A 21,340-nucleotide genomic window follows, 5' to 3' on the forward strand; every position below is an offset into this window, starting at 1 on the left:
AGTGAGACATCGAAACGAATGCTATGAAAGAGAACTTCAAATATTGCTAAATCCAAGACTGGAAAGTTCGGGGTCTGTAAGAGCTAGCTGTCTCCACAAAGGAAATTACCATATTTGGAGTACAGCGTCATCTCGGTCGCCTTTCATGCTACACTTGGATACCAAACCGGTCAAGATTTGCGATTTAATAAGCGTGGGAAAGACGAGAAAGCGCCACAAAGACAACTTGTGTATAAAAAGCCTAAAAATGAGCATCGTAAAGGTTCATTTTTAACTCTGACATTTAAACTAAGATGTTCAGGGAGATACATAGTCAAAGATTGATATGGTGATTACTGTGCCAGGCCTATCTGAGTGTGTGTTCCTCTGACCTCGCTGAAGGGGCTGGGCATGGCCGAGTCCATGTCCACGCTGAGGAAGGAGTCGTCTCCGTCGGCCGACAGGTTGGAGTTGTCGGCTGACGGGGCGTGAGAGATGACCAGGTTCACCTCCTTCCTCTTCTTCACCTCCGTCTCCTCGTTGTTCTTCTTCTGACGGAAAGACAGCACAGATTAAGAGTTTACTCAGGTGTCCGGGGTCTGGTTTGGAGTCTGTCCCGAGAGAGAACGGAGGGGAATGAACGAATGTGCTGAACTCTCGACCCTTCCTCCCACTCGAGGCTCATCACAGGTTGATGGATTTCATTTTGCCTTTTATAATTTTGCCAGGTGGCCACTCTTTCTTTTGGCTCAGGCGGTAAACATGTGGGGAAAAGTTGAGTTGAGAAGCAAGGTGTTAAGACAGGGTTTCTACAGGTGGCAGCAAGTCAAATCTAACGCTTTCTTAATGCCATTTTAATGCCTAAATACTATATTTAATAGAATGCCATATTTAATTTGATATGATTTGTAAACAGAGGAAAGAGAGCAAAAGATTGTGTAAAATTTCAGTCAAAACTGCAGCCGATTTAGTTAAAGACCAGGGGTTCCCACAAACATATTTGGCTGGGACTCACATTGTATAAAGTTATTGCCTCTTATTCTACTTTAGGGCAGAAAAGAAATCAAGTAAATATGTATTATTTTTGAATATTGAGGATTTCACAACTTACAGTATGTGCTTTTTACACTCAAAAATTCACTCATCTTTCTTTTTTATTTCATCTTGAAATCATCTGGGGAGTCGAACCCCACCCAAGGCCCCCCCACATCAAGAACCACAGTTCCCCCCCCCCCCCCCCATTTTTTATAGGTTTGTTTTATTGGTTAATTTGGTCGGGACAGTGCATGTTAATGAACATACATGGGTCTCATGCATGTAAACAAGCCACACCGGATTGTAGCCTTGTAGCCTCCGGCAGCCACACTCTCATTCATCCTGGCCTATTGTACATGTTTTTTAGTGGTAGGGGAAACCAGAGTACCCGGAGGAAACCTACGTAGACACTGTACCACCGTGCCGCGTTTCAGACCGTAGTTTTTTTTGTTTTTTTGGGTTGTTTTTTATTTTTAATGAATGTATGAAGTATACAATTCGGAGTGATGCCATTTTTTGTTGGTTCTGTCTCTAACGAAAAGCCAATTTATGCAACTTTTTTCTTTTTGTGACCCATGGGTGGTCAGCATGGCGCCTTGGAAGCCTCTTCAACTCTCCAGGATCTATTTTTTTTGGGAGGGTTTCTGGTCAGCAGTGAAAACCTACCAGAAACTCTATAAACATTTGACCCTGGAGCCACCGTGATGGACATTAAAGGTGCAATGCTAACCACTCACACAGCTGCCGGGTCACTAAAAGCTCAAACACGCACTAATAGAAAGCTGTCGGGTTAAAAAGTTCCATAATGCACCTTTAATGACTTTCAAGGCCTTCATTTAATGCTTTTTAAACCCTATAAGAGCATGATGCAAACAGATAAACACGGAGATAGAAAAACGGAGAGAAAACAACTGTACTGATAAGAGCAGACATTTTGGAGGTGCACCTTTTCTGCGTATTTCTCCCTCTTCCTCTTGCGCTCCTTCACTTTGCTGCTCTCCTCCTGCACCCGCTTCTCCTCCTGCCTCTGCCGAACTGCACAAACACAAAATCATTTCACCATCTCCCACAGCTCAGGTCCAACAGCTTTAACACGGCAGAGGTTCTTCTCACGTTTCTTCTCCAGCTCGTCGTCGTCCAGGAGCAGGCTGACCACCTCCTTGGGTTTGAGCGTGTCGGGTTTGAAGTTCCCCCCGGAGATCACCACTCTCTGAATCTGAGGGGACATGACAGCGAGGAGCGTTTTTGAGAAGAAAGCCGACAGTGCACAGTGAACACGTTTAAGCCAGGGCTGTACCTCGCTCTTCTCCTTGGCGCGCTGCAGGATCCGCTCCTCGATGGTGCCCTGGCAGATGAGGCGGTACACGGTCACCTGTTTGGTCTGGCCCAGTCTGTGGGCGCGGTCCATGGCCTGCTGGTCCACCGTGGGGTTCCAGTCGCTGTCGTAGAAAATCACCTACGAGCAAAAACACAAAGCAATAGCTACATGTCATTATGGGCCTCAGACACACAACTAACTAACTAACTAACTAACTAACTAACTAACTATACAAATCATTTCTGTGTGTACAGGAATGGATACATAAGTTTAGAAGTTTAGTTCTTTGTAGGGCTGGGTGACAAATTTCGACAAAAATAATTATCTCAATATTTTTTGGGGGACTTTATAACGATGATGAAGCAATATTTTGGAAGCCATTAGAAATATACATAAATGTGCTGCAGTCATTTAAATGTACATGGCTTTGTGGCTCAAAGAGATAATTGGGGCAGAAAAAAAATCACTTTTTTATTGTTTTTTTCAATTTTTCCCCAATTCTATTTAAACACCCTTCTCTCCTTTCTTCAATTATTTTCTTTTTGTTAACCGATTTTTTGTTTTAAAGAGGGGGTATTATGCTTTTTTCAATCACAGAGCACCAGTCTAAATCACACTACAATGATGACAAAACCTTCTGTTGGTCTGTAAATGCAGTAAATTAGAATAACTGCCTTGTATAAAATTGCTCCCTCAAAATGGCTGTAGTGAATGTCTTGAAATAGGCCTCTGTCTCTTTAAGAACCTCTGACCCTTTTTCCGACACGCCCCCTTCCACACGCTGTCTGTGGCGTCAGTGGGGAGGGGGTTCTGCTGAGGAGCAGTGGTTGGTTACTCGGCTGGTGACGAAAGCTCGGAGGCGTCTCCAGGAGGTGGGGGCGTTCCTAGGAGGACTCAGGCAAACCTATCCCTAAAATGGCCGCCATCAGAGTTTTTACAGATTACTCAAAAATACGTGAATGTGCCAAGGCAACACTTCAGGCATGTTTTTAATGAGGGAATGATATAATATCATGATGTAAAGCTTGAAAAAGTCGATTTTGCAGTAGTGTGCTATAGACTGGTGCAATGTGACTGAAAAAAACATAATACCCCCTCTTTAATATAGAAGCTGCAGTTATGCATAAGACCTGAGGTGGCAGTAGTGAGTATAAAATGACATCTAGTCTCTTTAATACAATTTGGTCCCTATTTTCCTAATTTCTGAACTAATTCTTTCTCTTACTTTCAAAATGTTTTACACTTTCCCCCCCTATTTTTCGCCACATTTCTTACACTTCCCCCATTTTTCACAATTTTCCCTCTATTTTTGTCTTGCAATTCCCCCATTTCTTTTACACTCTTTCACATATTTCTATGACAAGTTTCCCTCTATTTCCCCAAGTGAATCCTCCACCTCAATGTGTTCCACTTTTCCACTAGTTTTGCCACATTTTTACTCGATATTGTCAATTTACATATATATATATATATCTCAGCATAAATCCTGAACCCGGATCAAGCCAATAAAAGCTTCTTTGATCGAGAGACAAAACTCCATCCCAGACGGCTGATTTGAAAACCTACAAATTCAGACCTGAGCTTCATCTTTATGACGGACACTCTGCCCGCGTGCCCTTTAGCCTGACAGATGTCCCGCGTTAGCTCTCACTCCTCGCTCTAATCTGCCTGAACCGGGGGATACGTCGACACAATGGCCAGATTATGCCGGGGACGTGAAACAAAAGAGGCCATTCATGAGCATCGAACGCGACAAACGCCAAAACCGCCATTATGTCAAAGTATTAGTGACGCTTGAGCCGATTTTTAACCCACTTCCAACCAGGCAAACACGGGATTATAACACTTAGCATTACTGTAATCTCTGCGCCCGTCATAATATCAAAACACACGTATGACCACGACTTCACCTTAAAGGCACTCTGCGGAACACGCCAGGTCACATGTGTTTACAGGCAGGAACGTCTCCAAATGTTTTCCCTGGTCATTCTTTGAAAGTGATTCACAAACCTGAAGCATCTACATCTGAGCCCATCATTTTGAAAATCGTCTCCACACTAAACAATCTCTCTCTAAATGAGGAGAAATGTGGACAATCAACGGTGCTGCAGTGGAGAGGGTGACCAGCACTAAGTTCCTGGGTGTGCACATCACAGAGAAGCTCTCCTGGACCATCCACACTACATCACTGGTCAAGAAAAGTAATCAGTGTCTCTACTTTCTCCACAAGTTAAGAAGAGCCAGAGTCCCAGCCTCCGTTATGTGCAACTTCTACAGAGGGACTATAGAGAGCATCCTGACCAGCTCCATCACTGTGTGGTTCTTCTACAGAGGGACTATAGAGAGCATCCTGACCAGCTCCATCACTGTGGTTCTTTTACAGAGGGACTATAGAGAGCATCCTGACCAGCTCCATCACTGTGTGGTCCTTCTACAGAGGGTCTATAGAGAGCATCCTGACCAGCTCCATCACCGTGTGGTTCTTCTACAGAGGGACTATAGAGAGCATCCTGACCATCACTGTGTGGTTCTTCTATAGAGAGCATCCTGACCAGCTCCATCACTGTGTGGTTCTTCTACAGAGGGACTATAGAGAGCATCCTGACATAGTAAAGTGAATATGAGAGTTATTCGGTTACTCACGGTATCTGCCGCGGTCAGGTTTATGCCCAGCCCTCCCGCTCTGGTGCTCAGCAGGAAAACAAAGATGTCCGTCCTGTGGGGGGAAAAGAACAATCAAAACACACCTCACCAAACCGAACCTGGCATTTCACCTCTCGCTGCGAGCCAGCAAAGCTTAAAACGTGGAACTTGGGAATCGAAGCCCGACAAATTGCAACAATAACAAAAGGATTCCGGAGCGCTAATAAAAACCAGGCCGTTGGTGGAGCCCGGGAGCAGAAACAGCAGCACGGGCCAATTTTAACAACATGGCAGAGGTTTGCAGGGAAAACGGCCGGAGAAATCACCAGTGAAATCGCAATTCTGCACGGTCGTGAATACCAAGTCAGAGACGCTGCAGGTGAACAGGAAAAAAATTCATTTAGAAATATTATATATGTATTAAAGGTTTTCAGTCATTTTATATTAAAAAATCAACAAATCCATTAGGAAAAAAGGGCATATGCCAGGTTTTAAAGTTTTTGAAAATATGCCTTATTTAGACAACATCTGTTTAATGACATTTTTAAGCTGCTGACAGGAAGTGACATAGATAGAGGTACAGTCTCGGAGCAGTTTGACTTTCCCATTGACATAACATGGTTGGCACGGCAACAGTTTAAAATGGTGTGCCTCTATGTCACTTCCTCTCAGTGTCGAAACATCACAATGGTCAAACTAAAGAAAACTGGGTAAAAATATTGGCGAAATCTAAAATATACTGTATATTGTACTTCTTAAAGGATCTGGATCATGCCATTTTAGCCATTCCAAAGTAAACTATAGGCATTTATATAATATATTGTGCCTACCTACCACAATGGAGTACTCATTTTGAAGTATTTTCTGGAGGTATTTTTCCAACCCGGAAGACAAGACGCTTGAATGCAGTTTTAAAAAAGTCGAAAGCCAAAGCCAAAAATTAGATTTTGCATGAAAGAGGAACTTTAGCTTTAATTTTTATGGGGGATGTTTGGGTGGTTAACATGGTGCCTTTACTTTCCATCACAGTGGCCTCTAGGACTCTCCAGGACCAATTGTTGACCAAAGGTTTCTGGTAGGTTTTCACTGCTGATGTATCTGTGTCCATTGTTACATGTATATCCCATCTAGAAAACCATCCAGAAACCTTTTAGACCATGAAATGGTTTTGGAGCCACCAGGATGAAAAGTAAAGGCGTCAAGCACCAACCATACAGCCGCTGGGTCACTAAAAGGTCAAATATGTACAAATATTAACTTCTTTTCACATAAAAAGTAGCATAATACGCCTTTAAGGACAAGCCTGGAAAGGGTGGCGTCTGTAAGAGCTGCTAAAATGGAGATGTTGGTGCAAGAGTGGAATGAAAACCTCATTTTGACAAAACGGTCTGTGCATCCACCTGTATATCGCTGCCTTTTTTACATTTGTGACTAAATAAGCGCGGGAAAGACAAAGGCATAACATAAGCATCGTAAAGGGAGAGTTTGGTCTTTCTTTTACTCTCTTTACCTGCTCTGGAAGTCGGCCACCATGTCCCTGCGCTCCGAGATCTTGGAGGATCCGTCCAGACGCATGTACGTGTGCTTCCGATACACCATGTACTCCTGGGAGAAGCAGAAAGAGAGGCTATAGTTAGACATCACCCCTTTAAGCTTTGTGAGAACAAAGTTTTGAAGGAACACTGTATCAATAAACCTAATTATATTTAAAAAACAACTCGTCACATTCTGAAAAAACTGCAATTTCAGCAACTTCGTGTCCAGACTGTGAAAAACCCACAATTCCCACTTTCAGCTCAAACCTCACTCTAAACAAATACTCTCATTGTGAAATACCAAATGACCACGTTGCAAAAAAAATTGTAAATTTGTAACTCTTTCCAAGCAATCTGTCCACGAGGCGAGTTTCTTTTACTTTTCACATCTGCAACACTCTTATTCCAAGAGATTAAAATGTTCTTAATCAAAAATTGAGCGCAAGATATTTTTTTTAATCTTTATTCTTAAGTGCAGAATTCACGCTGATTTTGATTATTTTAAGTTAATCTCCTCTATTCAAAGGCATTGTACCAGATTAAATTGTAAAGTAAAACATTTGTGGGAAAAACAATTGCATGATCTTGTAGGCGAGTTTTCTAGTTTTCTTTGACAGTGAAAAGTCATACTGCAAGTTATGAAATATATATATTAACTTGTGCGTGTGAGGAATTGAGATGCTATAAATATTTAGGAACGTTCGGAATGAGCGTGGACTCAACTCTTTCATTGTTTGTAATAAAATAAAATAAAATAAGAATTGATGGCTGTTCCAAACAAGCAATCGCAAAGTCGTCATGTCTGGGGGCTGTGTTAGGCAATTTAATGTGTAAAATGATTCATAATAGTTCTATGGTAGGCAAAAGCAATGCTGACAAACAGGAAACTGTTTCCCTTGAGCTGTAACAGATAAGTCATTTTATAAAATTAGAGGCGTGAGAGGCCTGGATGCTTCAGCTGTTGCCGAACATTCACCAAAACATCCAGTGAAAACAGCACATGTGCGATCTTATCTCAAGATAGTCTAAACCAGGGGAGCCCAAAGTGGGGAACAATTTCGTCGGCCCGTCGGAGGGTGACCTGTTTTTGCGTTGAGTATGGTTGATACTAACTCTCTCCCATTCATTCTCAATGGTAAATATAGATGCAGTACACTTTTTGGCCACCAGTGTCAAATTGGGGGCGCTGTTTCACTCTTTTTGCAAAGTTAAAGCAGTACTAAGTAGCATGTTTACCTTAATAAATCCTTGTCCCTGCGGGGGTAATACAAGTGTTAATGTGATGATTGGGGGGTCTTTCATCTCCCCCTGGTGTCTCTGGCCAGAAAGCCACAATTGCAACTTGACTGCCACCGGGTCGGAGTCACCAATACACACTAATGGAATCACAAAGAAGAAGCTAACAGGCTAACGGGCAAAGCGAACTGCGGGCTCGCGTCACTTTAACAGTATGTAGGTGGCAGTAGTGAGTATAAAATGGCCAACTTGCATCTAGCCCCTTTAATGTAGTATGTTATTTGGTAGATAGACGCAAATGCAAATATATACCGAAAGAAAAAAATAAAGCAACTATTATTATTTGCAGTTATATGTGTTTCAGGCCTGACATTGTTTTATTTTGGCACTCGGAGACAAAAAGTTTGGGCACCCCTGGTCTAAACCATCTCAAAATCAGCTTTAAAGGGATATTTTAGGATTTTTGACATAGGGCCTCATGTCCTAGTTATCCAGAGTGTTGCTAATTTCTGGATATATTTTTTTTGTAATTTATGCAGTTCTTCTGTTTGAAGAGTTACGTGGCGCTAGGCTAGTGCTAGGCTAGCACATTTCGACGGTATCAGCTAGCCTGCATTAAAAACCGTCTGACCCGCTCCACAGTGCACCTGAGGCAAATCACTTATAACACCAGACTAACCATATAAATGTTTGTGTTGATAGAGTAATTTTAACCATTTTGCATTTAAAATAACTTATATTTGAGCAGCATCAGCTTCGTGGTTGTATAAGCTACGCGGCGGCGGAGTGATCTGCTAGAAAATAGTCCCTCAAAATGCGATCATTCATGTGATGCAAGGTCAAAAAAAGGTTCCAAAGATTATTCTATGGACACAAACATTTATATAGTTAGTCTGGTGTTATAAGTGATTTGCCTCAGGTGCACTGTGGAGCGGGTCACACTGTTTTTAATGATGGCTAGCTGATACCATAGACATGCACTAGCCTTGCATTAACCTAGCACCACGAAACTCTTCAAATATAAGAACTGCATGAATTACAACAAAAAAAATATCTCCAGAAATCAGCAACACTCTGGATAACTAGGAAATGAGGCCCTATGTCAAAAATCCAGAAATATCCCTTTGATTGACTTAATTCAAGTACTTTTGAAGTAATATATTCAAGATGAGATTTCCTCTTTAACTAGCTGGACATTTTATCTCACTGTGCGTGTTTTGTGTCACTTAAACTTAAAATAACTAAAACCAACGTTACAATTGTGAACGCAGCTATTTTAAAGTGCAGGGATTCCTTTTTATTGCAACACTCCCTCCTCAAACATTGTGAAATGAGGAACCTGATCCGGCCTCCTGGGTCTGCACACGCCCCCGCTGTTTGTGGAGTGAGTTTCTGAGGTCGTGCCGATGTCACTGCCCGACCCGTCGCACTCTTTTAACCCCGTACCCTCCTCTGTGCCAGCGCCGCGACACCAGCAATTAGCGGTTAGCGTCGCGAGTCGCCTCTCCGGTGCCGTCGCCGTGATCCGGGGCCGTGTTTTCCGTGACCCCCACACGCCCGCGCCTCTCCCCCAGAGGGTTAGCTCCCTCTCTGGGGCTTGGCCGTCATCCCGACGAGCCCATCTGCTCCGAGTGAGCGCCGCATTAGGGGCCATTAGCGATGTCAGCCAAACATGCTGCTTGCCAAGGCGTGGGGTTAGATACAGAGGAGATAAAGAGAGGTGGAAACTATAAACAATGTAGAAATGAGCAAACGCTGAAAAGCAACGATCTGTCAGAGTCCTGATCCCACTTGTGCTGAGGTTAAGGTCGACCTGTATTATATAAGATTCATAAAGAAGTTTAAGTTTTCAAAAGGAAAGCCAATAAAATGTGTGGATTTCACGGATGTTTAGCCTCGTTTTGAACACATAGTCCTTTTTATTGTGTGTGATTTAGTTCAGTGTTTCCAAACCAGGGGTACGGGGACCTTGAGCACTTAGCAGGGGATACAGGGGATTATTTCAGACTAAAAAATGTCAATGTTTTTCAGTAAAGGGGTTGATTTTCAGAGTAATTTAGCTTCACACTATTAAATACTGAATAATCTTACTTTAGTTGGTCACTTTGTAATAATATTGGCAAGATCTTTGTGATGGGGGGCACTTGGAGTATAAAGGTTGGGAACCACTGGATAAAAGTAGATTTGGGCCAGAAAGAGAGGCCATTTTCAGTGGATATGTCTAGGGATGCACGACCCGACACGGTATCATATATCAGAGCCGAAACTGGGAAAAATGCCATATTGGGTATCGATACCCCCCTCCTGGAACCGCCACCTTAACGTGGTGGAGGGGTTTGAGCGCCCGAATGATCCTGGGAGCTCTGTTGTCGGGGGCTTCGTGCCCCTGGTAGGGTCTCCCATGGCAAACAGGTCCTAGGTGACGGGTCAGACAAAGAGCGGGTCAGAAGCCCCTTATGAGAGACCAACAGGCCCTGTTAGAACCATGAGGCCGTCCTTCTGTGGACCCACCAACTGCAGGAGGAGCCATTAGGGGCCGGTGCAATGTGATTTGGGCAGGTCCAACAGCTACCCCCGCGACCCGGCAACGGACAAGTGGAAGAAAATGGATGGATGGATGGATGGATGGATGGATGGATGGATGGGTATCGATACCAAATAGCCCATACTGAACCGACACCTGTATTGTCGCTCATGGTTTTAAGAACACAACTTTCCCCAACTTAATCTCAGTGAGTATGGACATGCTGTACCTCATTTTGAACCTGGAGACTTCATTCACTGAGTTAGTTCTGCACCTCTGTGTAGATTTGATCACATGCTAATGCTAGCGGCAAAATAAAGGCTGGGAAAGAAGCTAGGATTGGATCACCAAAAGTAGCCTAATATAATACACTACTGGAGCGGCCAAGTGCCAACTGATGTTACATATTTGTAAGGCACAAGTTCTCAGGTCACGTCATGTGAGTTGTTTATATCAATGTCACCTAAAAGCCTGAGTCACGTCGCCATTTAATGTTATGTTCATGTTTTTCCATTAGTTTATTAATAGACTATAATTGATAATTAATCTTGTTTGCACTCAAAGCACATTATGTATTTTCCTCCCCCTACATGTTCCAGCCATGTCCTAATGTGTAGAATGAGCTCAGACCTGTTCACCACAACTGCCTCTAAAATCCTGCACTGTCACTCAAAAAGTTGTTAATTCAGGTCTGAAGTGCCGTCATGCACGAGCTTAGTATAGAAGCTGCAGTTACACGTATGACCTGAGGCCCCTTTAAGTTAGCTATATTATGCATATAGTGCCTGAGCTTTGACATTTTACGTTTTACCACTTTAAATAATTTCTATGGCAAACACAGAGGCCAGGGATGGTGAGGAGTTTGCCTGGAGCTCCCCCCGCAGGCAGGAGTGGGAATGAAACAAACTTTCACTTTGATCAAACACAGTGGCTAGTAACTTCGTGACGCCGTCGTGAACAGACTTTAAAGGGGTTAGATGCAAGTTGGTCATTTTGTGCTCACTACTGCCACCGCAGGTCTTACACGTAACTGCAGCTTCTATACTAAGCTCGTGCATTACGGCACTTCAGACCCGAAGTAACAACTTCTTGAGTGACAGTGCAGGATTTTAGAGGCAGTTGTGGTGAACAGGTCTGAGTTTTGGACATGGCTGGAACATGTAGGGGAAGGAAAATACATAATTAACATTTTTAATCCCCATATAGTCCCTTTAAGGGCAGAAGAACAGCCCAGAACAGATCCAATGTTAAAAAATGTGGAGGACAGTTTTATTTTTCCCTCTGATTCAGTATAATACAGGAAGTACAGATCGGAGTTTCAACAGTAGAAGAAGAAACTACCAAAGTAAAGATGAAATTGGACACAATGGGAAACTTTTGTGCAAAATGTGTGTAAAAGTTGACAGACAATAGTCATATTTATTTATCAAAACCTACTTTGAACCCTAATTTTTGGTCGAGAAATGTCACTTTTTAGATCTGATGTCTGAAATGTGCTCCTTTTAAATGTCCTATAACTTTGCTCACAATGGTACACACATTAAAAAAGTATAATATTTGGAGTAAAACGTCTCTGAAGGGCGTCATCTTTCCCGCCCTCATGACCCGCGGTGTAAAGTCTCTCCGCAGTCGTCCGTGTGAGCGTGTTTCCCATTGACCTGTGTTACACGTGTTGTAAATCAAGGTGTGGGTCAGATCTGGACACTGTTTGTCTTTTCGGTGCCAGCGCCTTCTACAGTGTGATATACGATCGCCGCTTTCACTTAGAGGGAGAATTATTCCAGGCATCTGTCCGAGACAATTTCCTGTTTCCAGCGTCATGTTTGATTCTGTTTTTGCCGTTTAAATCAGCTTTACATTATAGTTGGTGATATCATGTGCAGCCCGAGTTGGAGGGTCTGACTATTTATGTTAGCGTGAACTCTTAGTTTTACTTTTTGAGTGATCAAGGTTAAGACTTTTAGCCATTTTTCTCCCGTAACATCTTGGTTTTAATGTCAGAGTAAAAAAAAGACCAGACTCACCCTTTTCTATGCTTATTTTATGACTTTTTCTCGTCTTGTGCGCTGTAGTTTTTCTAGGAAATCAGTCCAGCTTTGCAGCGCTCCCTCGTCTTTCCCACACACATTCATGTTTGGTATCCACGTGTAGCACGATACGCGACTGACATGACACATTTCCTTTGTGGGAGACGGCTGCAGCAAAAAGGCAACGAGGTGCACGCGCCGATGTCACAAAACTTTAAACTCCATCCATTTTCTCTGGTTTATCCGGGGCCGGGTCGCGGGGGCAGCAGTCTCAGCAGAGATGCCCAGACTTCCCGATCCACACACACCTCCTCCAGCTGTTCTGACCCAGAGGCCACACCAGGCCAGTCCCACCAGCATGTCCTGGGTCTTCCACGAGGCCTTGTCCCAGTAGGAACTTTAAAACTGTTTTCTCAAAATGAGGTTTTCATTCCACTTTTGCATCAATAAGTCCACTTTAGTAGCTCCTAGAGACTCCAAACTTTCCAGATTTTGAAGGTTTTTCAGAGGGATTTAAAATATCTAACTGTAGTCTGATTTATTGAACACTGAACTGTCTTCTATCAACTGTCCTTCGGCTTTCTTAAAATACCCATATGCCCAGACTTCAGGCTTGGTCCTCTTTGAAGGCTGATAGATGTTGTTTTGTTATGGTTGTAAGCTACAGAGTGCGCCTGTGTGGCAACTTCAGCAGATAAGACGGCGGCTCATAAGGCTCACTTTGCCGACACCAGTAATCCGCGGTAAAATATTTTTTCAAAAACAAGACATTTTTACCGCTACACCGTTAACCATGGCATCCCTCTTTCCCGCACCCTTTGAACGGCTCACGGCCTCCCGGGGGCTGCTTTGTAATCATAAGGAAGAAAATGGCCTGACTGCTCCCTGGAGATGTTGGATTATTACAAATGGACATTTCACACGGATTTTAGCTGCGTCAGAGCAGGTCGCTCAGAGGTTTCTTTTGTAAACTTGTCATAATGATAAACTCTGACTGTTGCAGATTGTGCTGGTTCAAACATTTGCATCTCTGCAGGTGTTTGTGTTGACATGGTTGTGGGGCAGGTGAGGGGTGTGTTGGGGTCCACTGTGAGATGTGGAGGAGGTGCAGAGCTCGCCTTTGCAGGAAAAAGGTTAGCTGTTTCGAAGGTGGCACATCTAGGGATGCAGCGTGGGAATGCAACAATTCTGGACCGGTGAAGTGGAGAAGCTGAGGGCAGGGGCGGATCTAGAAGGGTGGCATGGGGTGGCAACTAGTAACGTAAACCCCTTGTAATTGTTTTGCCACCTCATTGATGTTTTGCTCTAGAAGCTACTTGGTGCTCACCAAGGCTCACTCCCAGTTAGTACTATTTTGACAGGACAAAGTATGACAACTTTAGAGCTAAATAAGGAGCCAGGTGCCAACTCCTGTGGCTCCCAAGATGATGATTTTTTTCTTTTTATTACCAAAGTTAGAAACCCCTTATTCATATTATGGATAATGCCACTATTAGTATATCATTTTGGGAGGCTAATTTGGCTCTGAAGTGCTGTCATGCACGAGCTTAATATAGAAGCTGCAGTTACACGTATGACCTGAAGTGGCAGTAGTGAGTATAAAATAGCCAACTTGCATCTAGCCCCTTTAAAGTGCATATGACAGGTTTTGATGCTTTTGAAAATATGACTTATGTTACAATGTATATCTATGGAACAATATAAAATGTACTTTACTACAAGAAAATCATTTAAATACCACAGCTTTAAACAAAAAAGCATCTAAACAGAAAACTTGCCTTGCAATCAAACAAAACTCGCTATAAACTACCCCTGGTTGCCACCCCGTGATTTTTTCTCTCGATCCGCCCCTGGCTGGGCAACTTTAAACTGGCTTCTTTAAAAAAACTAAACAAGAGCCAAAATCCCCCTGGTATGAGCCATTATTTACATTCAGTTGCTGAAATGACAGCTTGCAATACATGTATTTTTCCTATTCACCTGAAGTGTCTCACCTTAAAATATAAAATACAAACAATACAAAATTATATAAAAAAGAAATACTTTTCAAAGCGTGTGTGGACTGTGTTTTCGATTTCAAAGGAATTCCCCTCCTTCGGTTTCAAAAGACTGTGGCAAGAAATGTATTCAGCACCGGCTCAAATGTGGCACTGATTGTAAGTCAATAAACAACAGTATTTTAATATCAGCGCTGGCAAACTCGCGTCGTCCTATTTATCCAAGATGTTATTGATTACATCGGTGCGTGTGGGAACGGATCGTGATCAAACGGGTTCTCACGGCTCATCGGGAGAAAATGCACCCCGTGTTTTGAACGTGCAGGAAGTGGAAATAAACAGGCTGCCACCGCGACTGTAATTTATTGCCAACATTACTTCTGAAGAGGTCTCGGAGGTAGTTTCCTCGAGTGTGGACAGTGAATGGAAGGATTAAGCCTGGACTAGATGTGAATTAACCTCAGACTAAAGGGGGTTTACACAGGAAGAAGCAAGCCATGCCCTGAAACTATCTTTTTAACCCCTTAACTCCCACCTGAACCGAGCACATGTCCTCCAGTTTGGCTTTACCCCAGTCCAAAAGCTTCTGGAAAAAAGCTGTGAAAATAGCAACAAAACTGGGACGAAAACAATGATGGAAATGTGACAAAAAAGTGAGAAAACATTGACAAAAATGTGACCAAAAAATGACCAAAATGTGACAAAAAAATGACAAAAATGTGACAAAATGTGACAAAAAATTGATCAAAATTTGACGAAAAAATGACAAAAATGTGACAAAAAAATGACAAAAAAAAATTTGACGAAAAAATCACAAAAATGTTGCAGGTATTTGGTCAAAATCTTAAACACATATTTATCACTGTCTTACACTTTGTTGGTTAGAAAACAGCTGAAAGTCCAGTCGTTTCGCTGATTTTAAAGTGATCTCTCCACAAGCTTCTCCAACCCCCTCCATTCGCTCCCCTTTGCTGTGCAGCTGCTTTAATAAAGAAGAATAGACAGTGCGGCGTGTGTGGCTGTAGTGAAGCCATGGCGAGTGTTTTTACTTTGCGATGCAAGGATTAAGCCTAGCAAGAGATGGAGATATGATTAAAGCATTTCCTGGATATGTAGGACCCAGTGTTAATTATAACATATTTTAATCTAGTTTTAGTCCGAGTCTTTTGATGAAAATGTCTAGATTTAGTAAAATCATTTTCTTCAATTTTTGTCTAGTTTTGCTAGACTAAATCTAAGAATAATTTAACTACATTTGAATGCAATTTTAGTCGATTTAGTTTCATTTTGATCACATTAAATCAAGGTATTCTGCTTCATGGAGCACAGTCATGTTCCTTTGAAATACTACCTTTGGAAATTTAGTCCCTTCTTTTTTCATCGACGATTTTCAATAGTCTATGAAAATATCTGGACATTTAAGTCATAGATTTAGTCCCATACATAACTTTAAATTTAGAATATTTTAGAGATGATTTAATGTGGTCATTTGAGGAGCATGAATTCCTAAGCATGTAAAAAAAAAAGTAAGTCTCTGGCCGATTTCTGTGCGGAGTTATGGATTATTAATGAAATAACCAGTTTGCTCACTCCAGCCACTAGGGGGCAGCTTAAATTTAAAAAAAAGGAAAGAATTCCACACACGTCCAGCAGAGGGCACTGACATAATAAGAGATCAGGATATAAACAGCATATTATAGCCACGTGGTAAATGGTCAGTCTGCCCAAGGGCGGCTGTGGCTGCAATAGTACCTTACGGCCATAGAATGTGGAGTGAATGAATAATGACTTCATGTAGCACTTTGAGAAACATGTGACACAGGCTGATGAAGCGCAATAAGTGTAAGCCGTTATTTATGAGGCCACTGTCCTTTACAATATGTGGCCCGCGACCCGCCGTGGGGGCTGAATTTCGGCCCTCGACCCAAACGACTCCGACACCCCTGTCCTAATGTGCAGAATGAGCCCAGACTTATTCACCACAACTGCCCCGTCACTCAGAATGTTGTTAATTCGGGTCTGAAGTGCCGTCATGCACAAGCTTAATACAGAAGCTGCAGTTACACGCATGACCTGAGGTGGCAGTAGTGAGTATAAAATGGCCAACTTGCATCTAGCCCCTTTAAAGTGCATATGACAGGTTTTGATGCTTTTGAAAATATGACTTATTTTACGATGTAGATCTATAGAACAATATAAATGTACTTTACTATTTATCATTTAATTACCACAGTTTTAAACAAAAAAGCCATGATAGTCATTCATGCCTTTTGTAAGCTTGATATCAAACTGACCGTATATTGTGTCTACACAACACATTTCTCATACAATTGTTTCCTGATTTTTGGCTGCCATTTCCGCACTAACAAGACACGACACCACAGGCTTTAACCAACTCTGATGCCTCCTGAGCAGAAGGGAATCACTACTGAGCTGTAACAGTGGAAGCAGCGCCAAACGCCCATGTAATTCGTCCACATCACCGCGAGAGCCAGCGGCTACAACAATGGAGCGAGTGGCAAAGATTACGACTTTTATTCAAGCAGATTAATCCCATTTTTAGACATCAAAGTAAGATCATTCAAATACGAGTAAGTAGTACTGAAGGTGTTGAGCAAGCTGGGGTTGGTTTCATTCGATTGTTACAGACGGCAACATGAGAAGAAAGCCTGTTGTCGGAATCAAAGCTCTTCACTTGTTTTAGACCAGGGGTGCCCAAAGTGAGCCCGCGGGCAAAATTTGGCCCGCTGATAAAAATTCTGTTGGCCCGCCAGAGAGTGACCTACTTTTGCGCTGCGTGTTGTTAATACTAACTCTCTTCCATTCATTCTCAATGGTAAATATGGATGCAGTACACTTTTTGACCACCAGCGTTAAATTGGGGGCGCTGTTTCACTCCTTTCTCAAAGTTAAGGAAACACTGTTGTGGTGTCTTGGTATTTATCAATTACAGAGCGTTGTAGCAGCAACTTTCACAGTTTTCCAACTTTTATTGCAAAGGTTGTTGACCTCAACAACAGTATATGTTAAAAAGTGACTTATAAAAGAACTGATGCTGAACTGACACTTTCAAAAGAATCTAATGTGGCATTTTCTTTGAGTTAACGAATGAGGTAAAGAATGGACGAAAAAGTGAGAAGAATTTGACAAAAAAATGCGAATAATTTGACGAAAAAGTGACAAAAAAGTGACAAAAAAATGAACAAAAAAAAAATCAAAAAATTTGATGAAAAAGTGACCAAAAAAAAGTCACGAAAATTTGACAAAAATGAGATGACTGCCCAACAAAAAAAGGGATGAAAAAAAATCTGATGATGTGAGGAAAAAGATCAATTTAGTTTTGTAGGTCTTAGCTTTCAAATGAGGTGTTACACTGGCCTACAGGATTTGGGTAAAGCTGAACTGGAGAAAATGCTCTCGGTTCAGGCGGGAGTTAAGAGGTTAAGTGGTAAAAAGTTTGAAAAACAAACACCTTTCACAAGCGATCCAGCGATAAATCATAAAAATAATCTGTGTATTAATCGATTGCCAAAACAATCGCTAGTTGCAGCCCTAACCTATTAGATTGTGTACACTCCGGACGTTTGGAAGCCAGGATGATATTTCAACACAAAGACAGAAAATTAATTTGTTTAGCTGTAGTTCGCCCTCCTCCCTCCATCTGGTCGCCTCTTCTGCAGATGAGCCCCAGTAATTAGGCCTGACCTGTTAATTATGAGCCTAATGGCCGCGGTAACGAGGGGCTGAGAGACTCTGGAGCTACAAGGCTTAACCAGCCTCCGCAAACCCACGGGGACCGGAGCTAATGATTAAGAACCAGTGAACAGCTCATAATTAGAGAGTGATTACGAAGCCACGTGGAGGGTTTCATGTCTGTCGTGTCCCTGATTACGGCCCGAAACTCGTAATGGTTTCCTCGAATCACAAAATTTTAATGACGTTCATTAATTTGGATTTGTTTCATGAGGCGTGGAAAGCTGTAGAACAAGTTTGATTACGGTAAAGTCCAGCAAATTTAATCCACTGCTGTGTCAAATGTATGCAGAAGCTCTCATTCGTCCAGTTTACCATCAGGTAAAGCATAGTTAACACTATTATATAAGAAAATATCCCAGCTTTCTTTAGTTTGACAATTTCATGATGTTTATAGTTTCACTTCCTTATTGGACACTGACAGGAAGTGACATAGATAGAGGCCAACCATGTTATGTTAATGGCAAAAAGAGTCAAACTGCTATAAATTTTACCTCTATTTATGTCACTTCCTGTCAGCAGCTTAAAAAGTCAAATAATCAGTCCCTCCAGGATTTCGCGATGTTGTGATCGCAACTATTAATGCAACATCAAGCAAACTCCACGAAATCAGTGCGGAGTTGCAACTTTTCCAAAAGCCCGCAACTTTCCCACAACTATTCCAATAATCAGCAATTTCCTTTGCACAACTTATTAAACTAAAGTTAGTTTCTGATCATTTAAATATATTTGACTTGTTATATTTTCACGTATATGCCTCCGCCACAGACTGAAGGACTTTCGCTTTTGCTCCGCCTCCTCTCACTCGCCTGGGCCTGAAGCTCCGCCTCCTCTCTCTCACCTGGGCCTGAAGCTCCACCTCCTCCCACTCGCCTGGGCCTGAAGCTCTGCCTCCTCTCACTCGCCTGGGCCTGAAGCTCCGCCTCCTCTCACTCGCCTGGGCCTGAAGCTTTGCCTCCTCTCACTCGCCTGGGCCTGAAGCTCCGCCTCCTCTCACTCGCCTGGGCCTGAAGCTCCACCTCCTCTCACTCGCCTGGGCCTTTACAGCCTGAGCCGCTGTGTGATCTTACCATGGATCTCCTACCGCGCTCTGTCCAAGTTGCTTCTCTGATCTTTATTTGGCGATATAGGCTTTATTTGTCAGATAAACGCGGCGTCGCTTTCCAGATCCTTGTCAGAAAAGGATTGTCCAGCCCATACCCCATTTTGTCAAGTGCGAATATATAGAAACTGAAGAGCGCCCTTACCTCCAGCAGGTCGATCATCCTCGTCATCTGGGAGTAGATGAGGACCCTGTGCCCCTGGGCCTTCAGTCGACTCAGCAGGACGTCCAGAGTGTGCAGCTTCCCGCTCTCCGTGATCAGGCTGTCCTTATCTGCCAGAGAAGAGAGTCACAAACACAATGAGCAATACACTTTTACAAGTTTTTTCCTATTATTGTGTACTTTTGATAAAGCGAGACACAACAATCTAACTTCAGAGACCAATTTGATTTTTTTCCAGTAGATTACTGGCATGTGGGGAAAAAATGTGTCGCAAGTTTCCTTTTCTTTTCATTTATCGTTTACATACAAAATTCAGGCATTTTATGGGTAAAAAGAAATGCCTACATATTCACCAACAAAATCTAACTAATGGATAGAGCCAGGTTAAAATGTATGGGTTTACATTGTTGACATGTTAGTAACAAAGATATATTAGGAGGGATTTTAGGATTATTGTCACTGACACAAGTCTCTATAATTGATTTTCTTTTTAACCTCTTAACTCCCGCCTGAACCGAGAGATCTTTTTCCTCACGTCATCATATTTTTTTTCCATCATTTTTTTGTTTGGTATTCATCTCATTTTGGTAACTTTTTTGTCATTTTTTGGTCCATTTTTTATCACATTTTTGTCATTTTTTTGTCATTTTTTTGTCAATTTTTTGTAATTTTCGTGTCAATTTTTTGTCACATTTTTGGCATTTTTTCGTCACATTTTTGTCAATTTCTTGTGACATTTTTGTGACATTTCCATCATTGTTTTCGTCTCAGTTTTGTCACTATTTTCACACCTTTTTTCCAGAAGCTTTTGGATTGGGGTAAAGCCAAACTGGAGAAAATGTGCTCGGTTCAGGTGGGAGTTAAGGGGTTAATTATAAACAATGAAAGAGGAAGCCACTAAATTTAAATGCTAGTTGTGTCCAAACTCATTCCTAACTTTCTGAACACATTTCTAACGTCCCAATTCTTCACAAAGGCGCATTTCACAAGTTAAAGGGTCACTTTTCAGGGTCACCTTCACTGCAATGTTAGAAAACTAGCCTTCAAGCTCATAAAATTGATACTGATACTTTACAATTAGATGCACAGGGCTTCCAACAAAACAAATTTGGTTTCATTACAAGGAAAGAAAATCAGGTATATTGGCTTTAAGTTTATGAATAACCTAGTTAGTTAGTTAAAAAATCAGGCTAGAAATTATGGAAAAGTCCCTTGACAATATTGTAAGAACAAGACTGGAGAATTTAGTGTCTGCAGTACTTTAGTGTAGTGACAAATTTCCATTTAAGTCTATGGGGAAACAAAGAACCAGTCGTATGGTGGAGATTAGGTCATTTCAATGCTCAATCTCAATTTAGCATCACTTTTTTACTGAATTTGAATGAAACAATTCCTAATTGCCGATGGCAAAAGATTCTGCCCTTCGAGTGCCTGCGAAAGAGTTTCTTTTACATAATGAACTTGCTGATTCGAGACGACCGCAGCTTCTCTATGGGGCTTTGAATCCCGATCAATATCCACTTGGACACTGGAGTCCGTTCAGCACAAAGAGTCCTCGAGCCTCGGAGGATCAGCGGGGCTAATCTGCGAACTGTTTACTTTCACCACACGCTCGTACTGACAAAATCAAACAAAAATCCGAAGAACCACAGAGAGCGAGAGGAGGGACAAAGGAAAGATGGTGAAAATGGGCAAACTATCCCACTCGAGTCAGTCAGCAGTTGGAACATCGACAACTTAATTGACTTCAGAAATCCAAAAGAACATTGGATACAACAGGCAACTTTTGAGCAAGAAAATGTGGACAATTCTAGCCAAATCTACATATGACTGTGCTTTGGACCATGATTTTTGTATTTATGCAGTAAAAACAGATGAGCAATGTCGTTATTTTCCAAGAAGCGTTTAGATCTAATGCCCTAATTCATTTATTGCCTCACGGAAACCCTTCAAAAGGCACCTAAACTTGATCATCAGCTTAATACCATATCGATAATGCTTATAAACCCAATAAACCAACTAAAACCC

At 42.1% G+C, this 21,340-nt stretch overlaps 1 protein-coding gene across 2 annotated transcripts in view; it reads right to left on the reverse strand.

Moving 5' to 3' along the window:
* Positions 1-21,340, reverse strand: part of ino80 (INO80 complex ATPase subunit) — a 94,892-nt gene that overhangs the window by 15,085 nt on the left and 58,467 nt on the right. The window contains exons 28-34 of one of the 2 annotated variants that reach the window (XM_079572631.1): positions 19,295-19,422; positions 6,486-6,580; positions 4,976-5,048; positions 2,312-2,470; positions 2,128-2,230; positions 1,961-2,049; positions 372-527 (exon numbers count right to left, since the gene is read on the reverse strand). In XM_079572631.1, coding sequence (XP_079428757.1) covers positions 372-527; positions 1,961-2,049; positions 2,128-2,230; positions 2,312-2,470; positions 4,976-5,048; positions 6,486-6,580; positions 19,295-19,422 — 803 coding nt within the window. Of the gene's footprint in view, positions 1-371; positions 531-1,960; positions 2,050-2,127; positions 2,231-2,311; positions 2,471-4,975; positions 5,049-6,485; positions 6,581-19,294; positions 19,423-21,340 lie in introns of both variants that reach the window. The other variant, XM_079572630.1, reaches the window with a different exon arrangement.

Source organism: Gobius niger, assembly GCF_951799975.1.
Source record: "Gobius niger genome assembly, chromosome: 15".
Taxonomy (NCBI): Eukaryota; Metazoa; Chordata; class Actinopteri; order Gobiiformes; family Gobiidae; genus Gobius; species Gobius niger.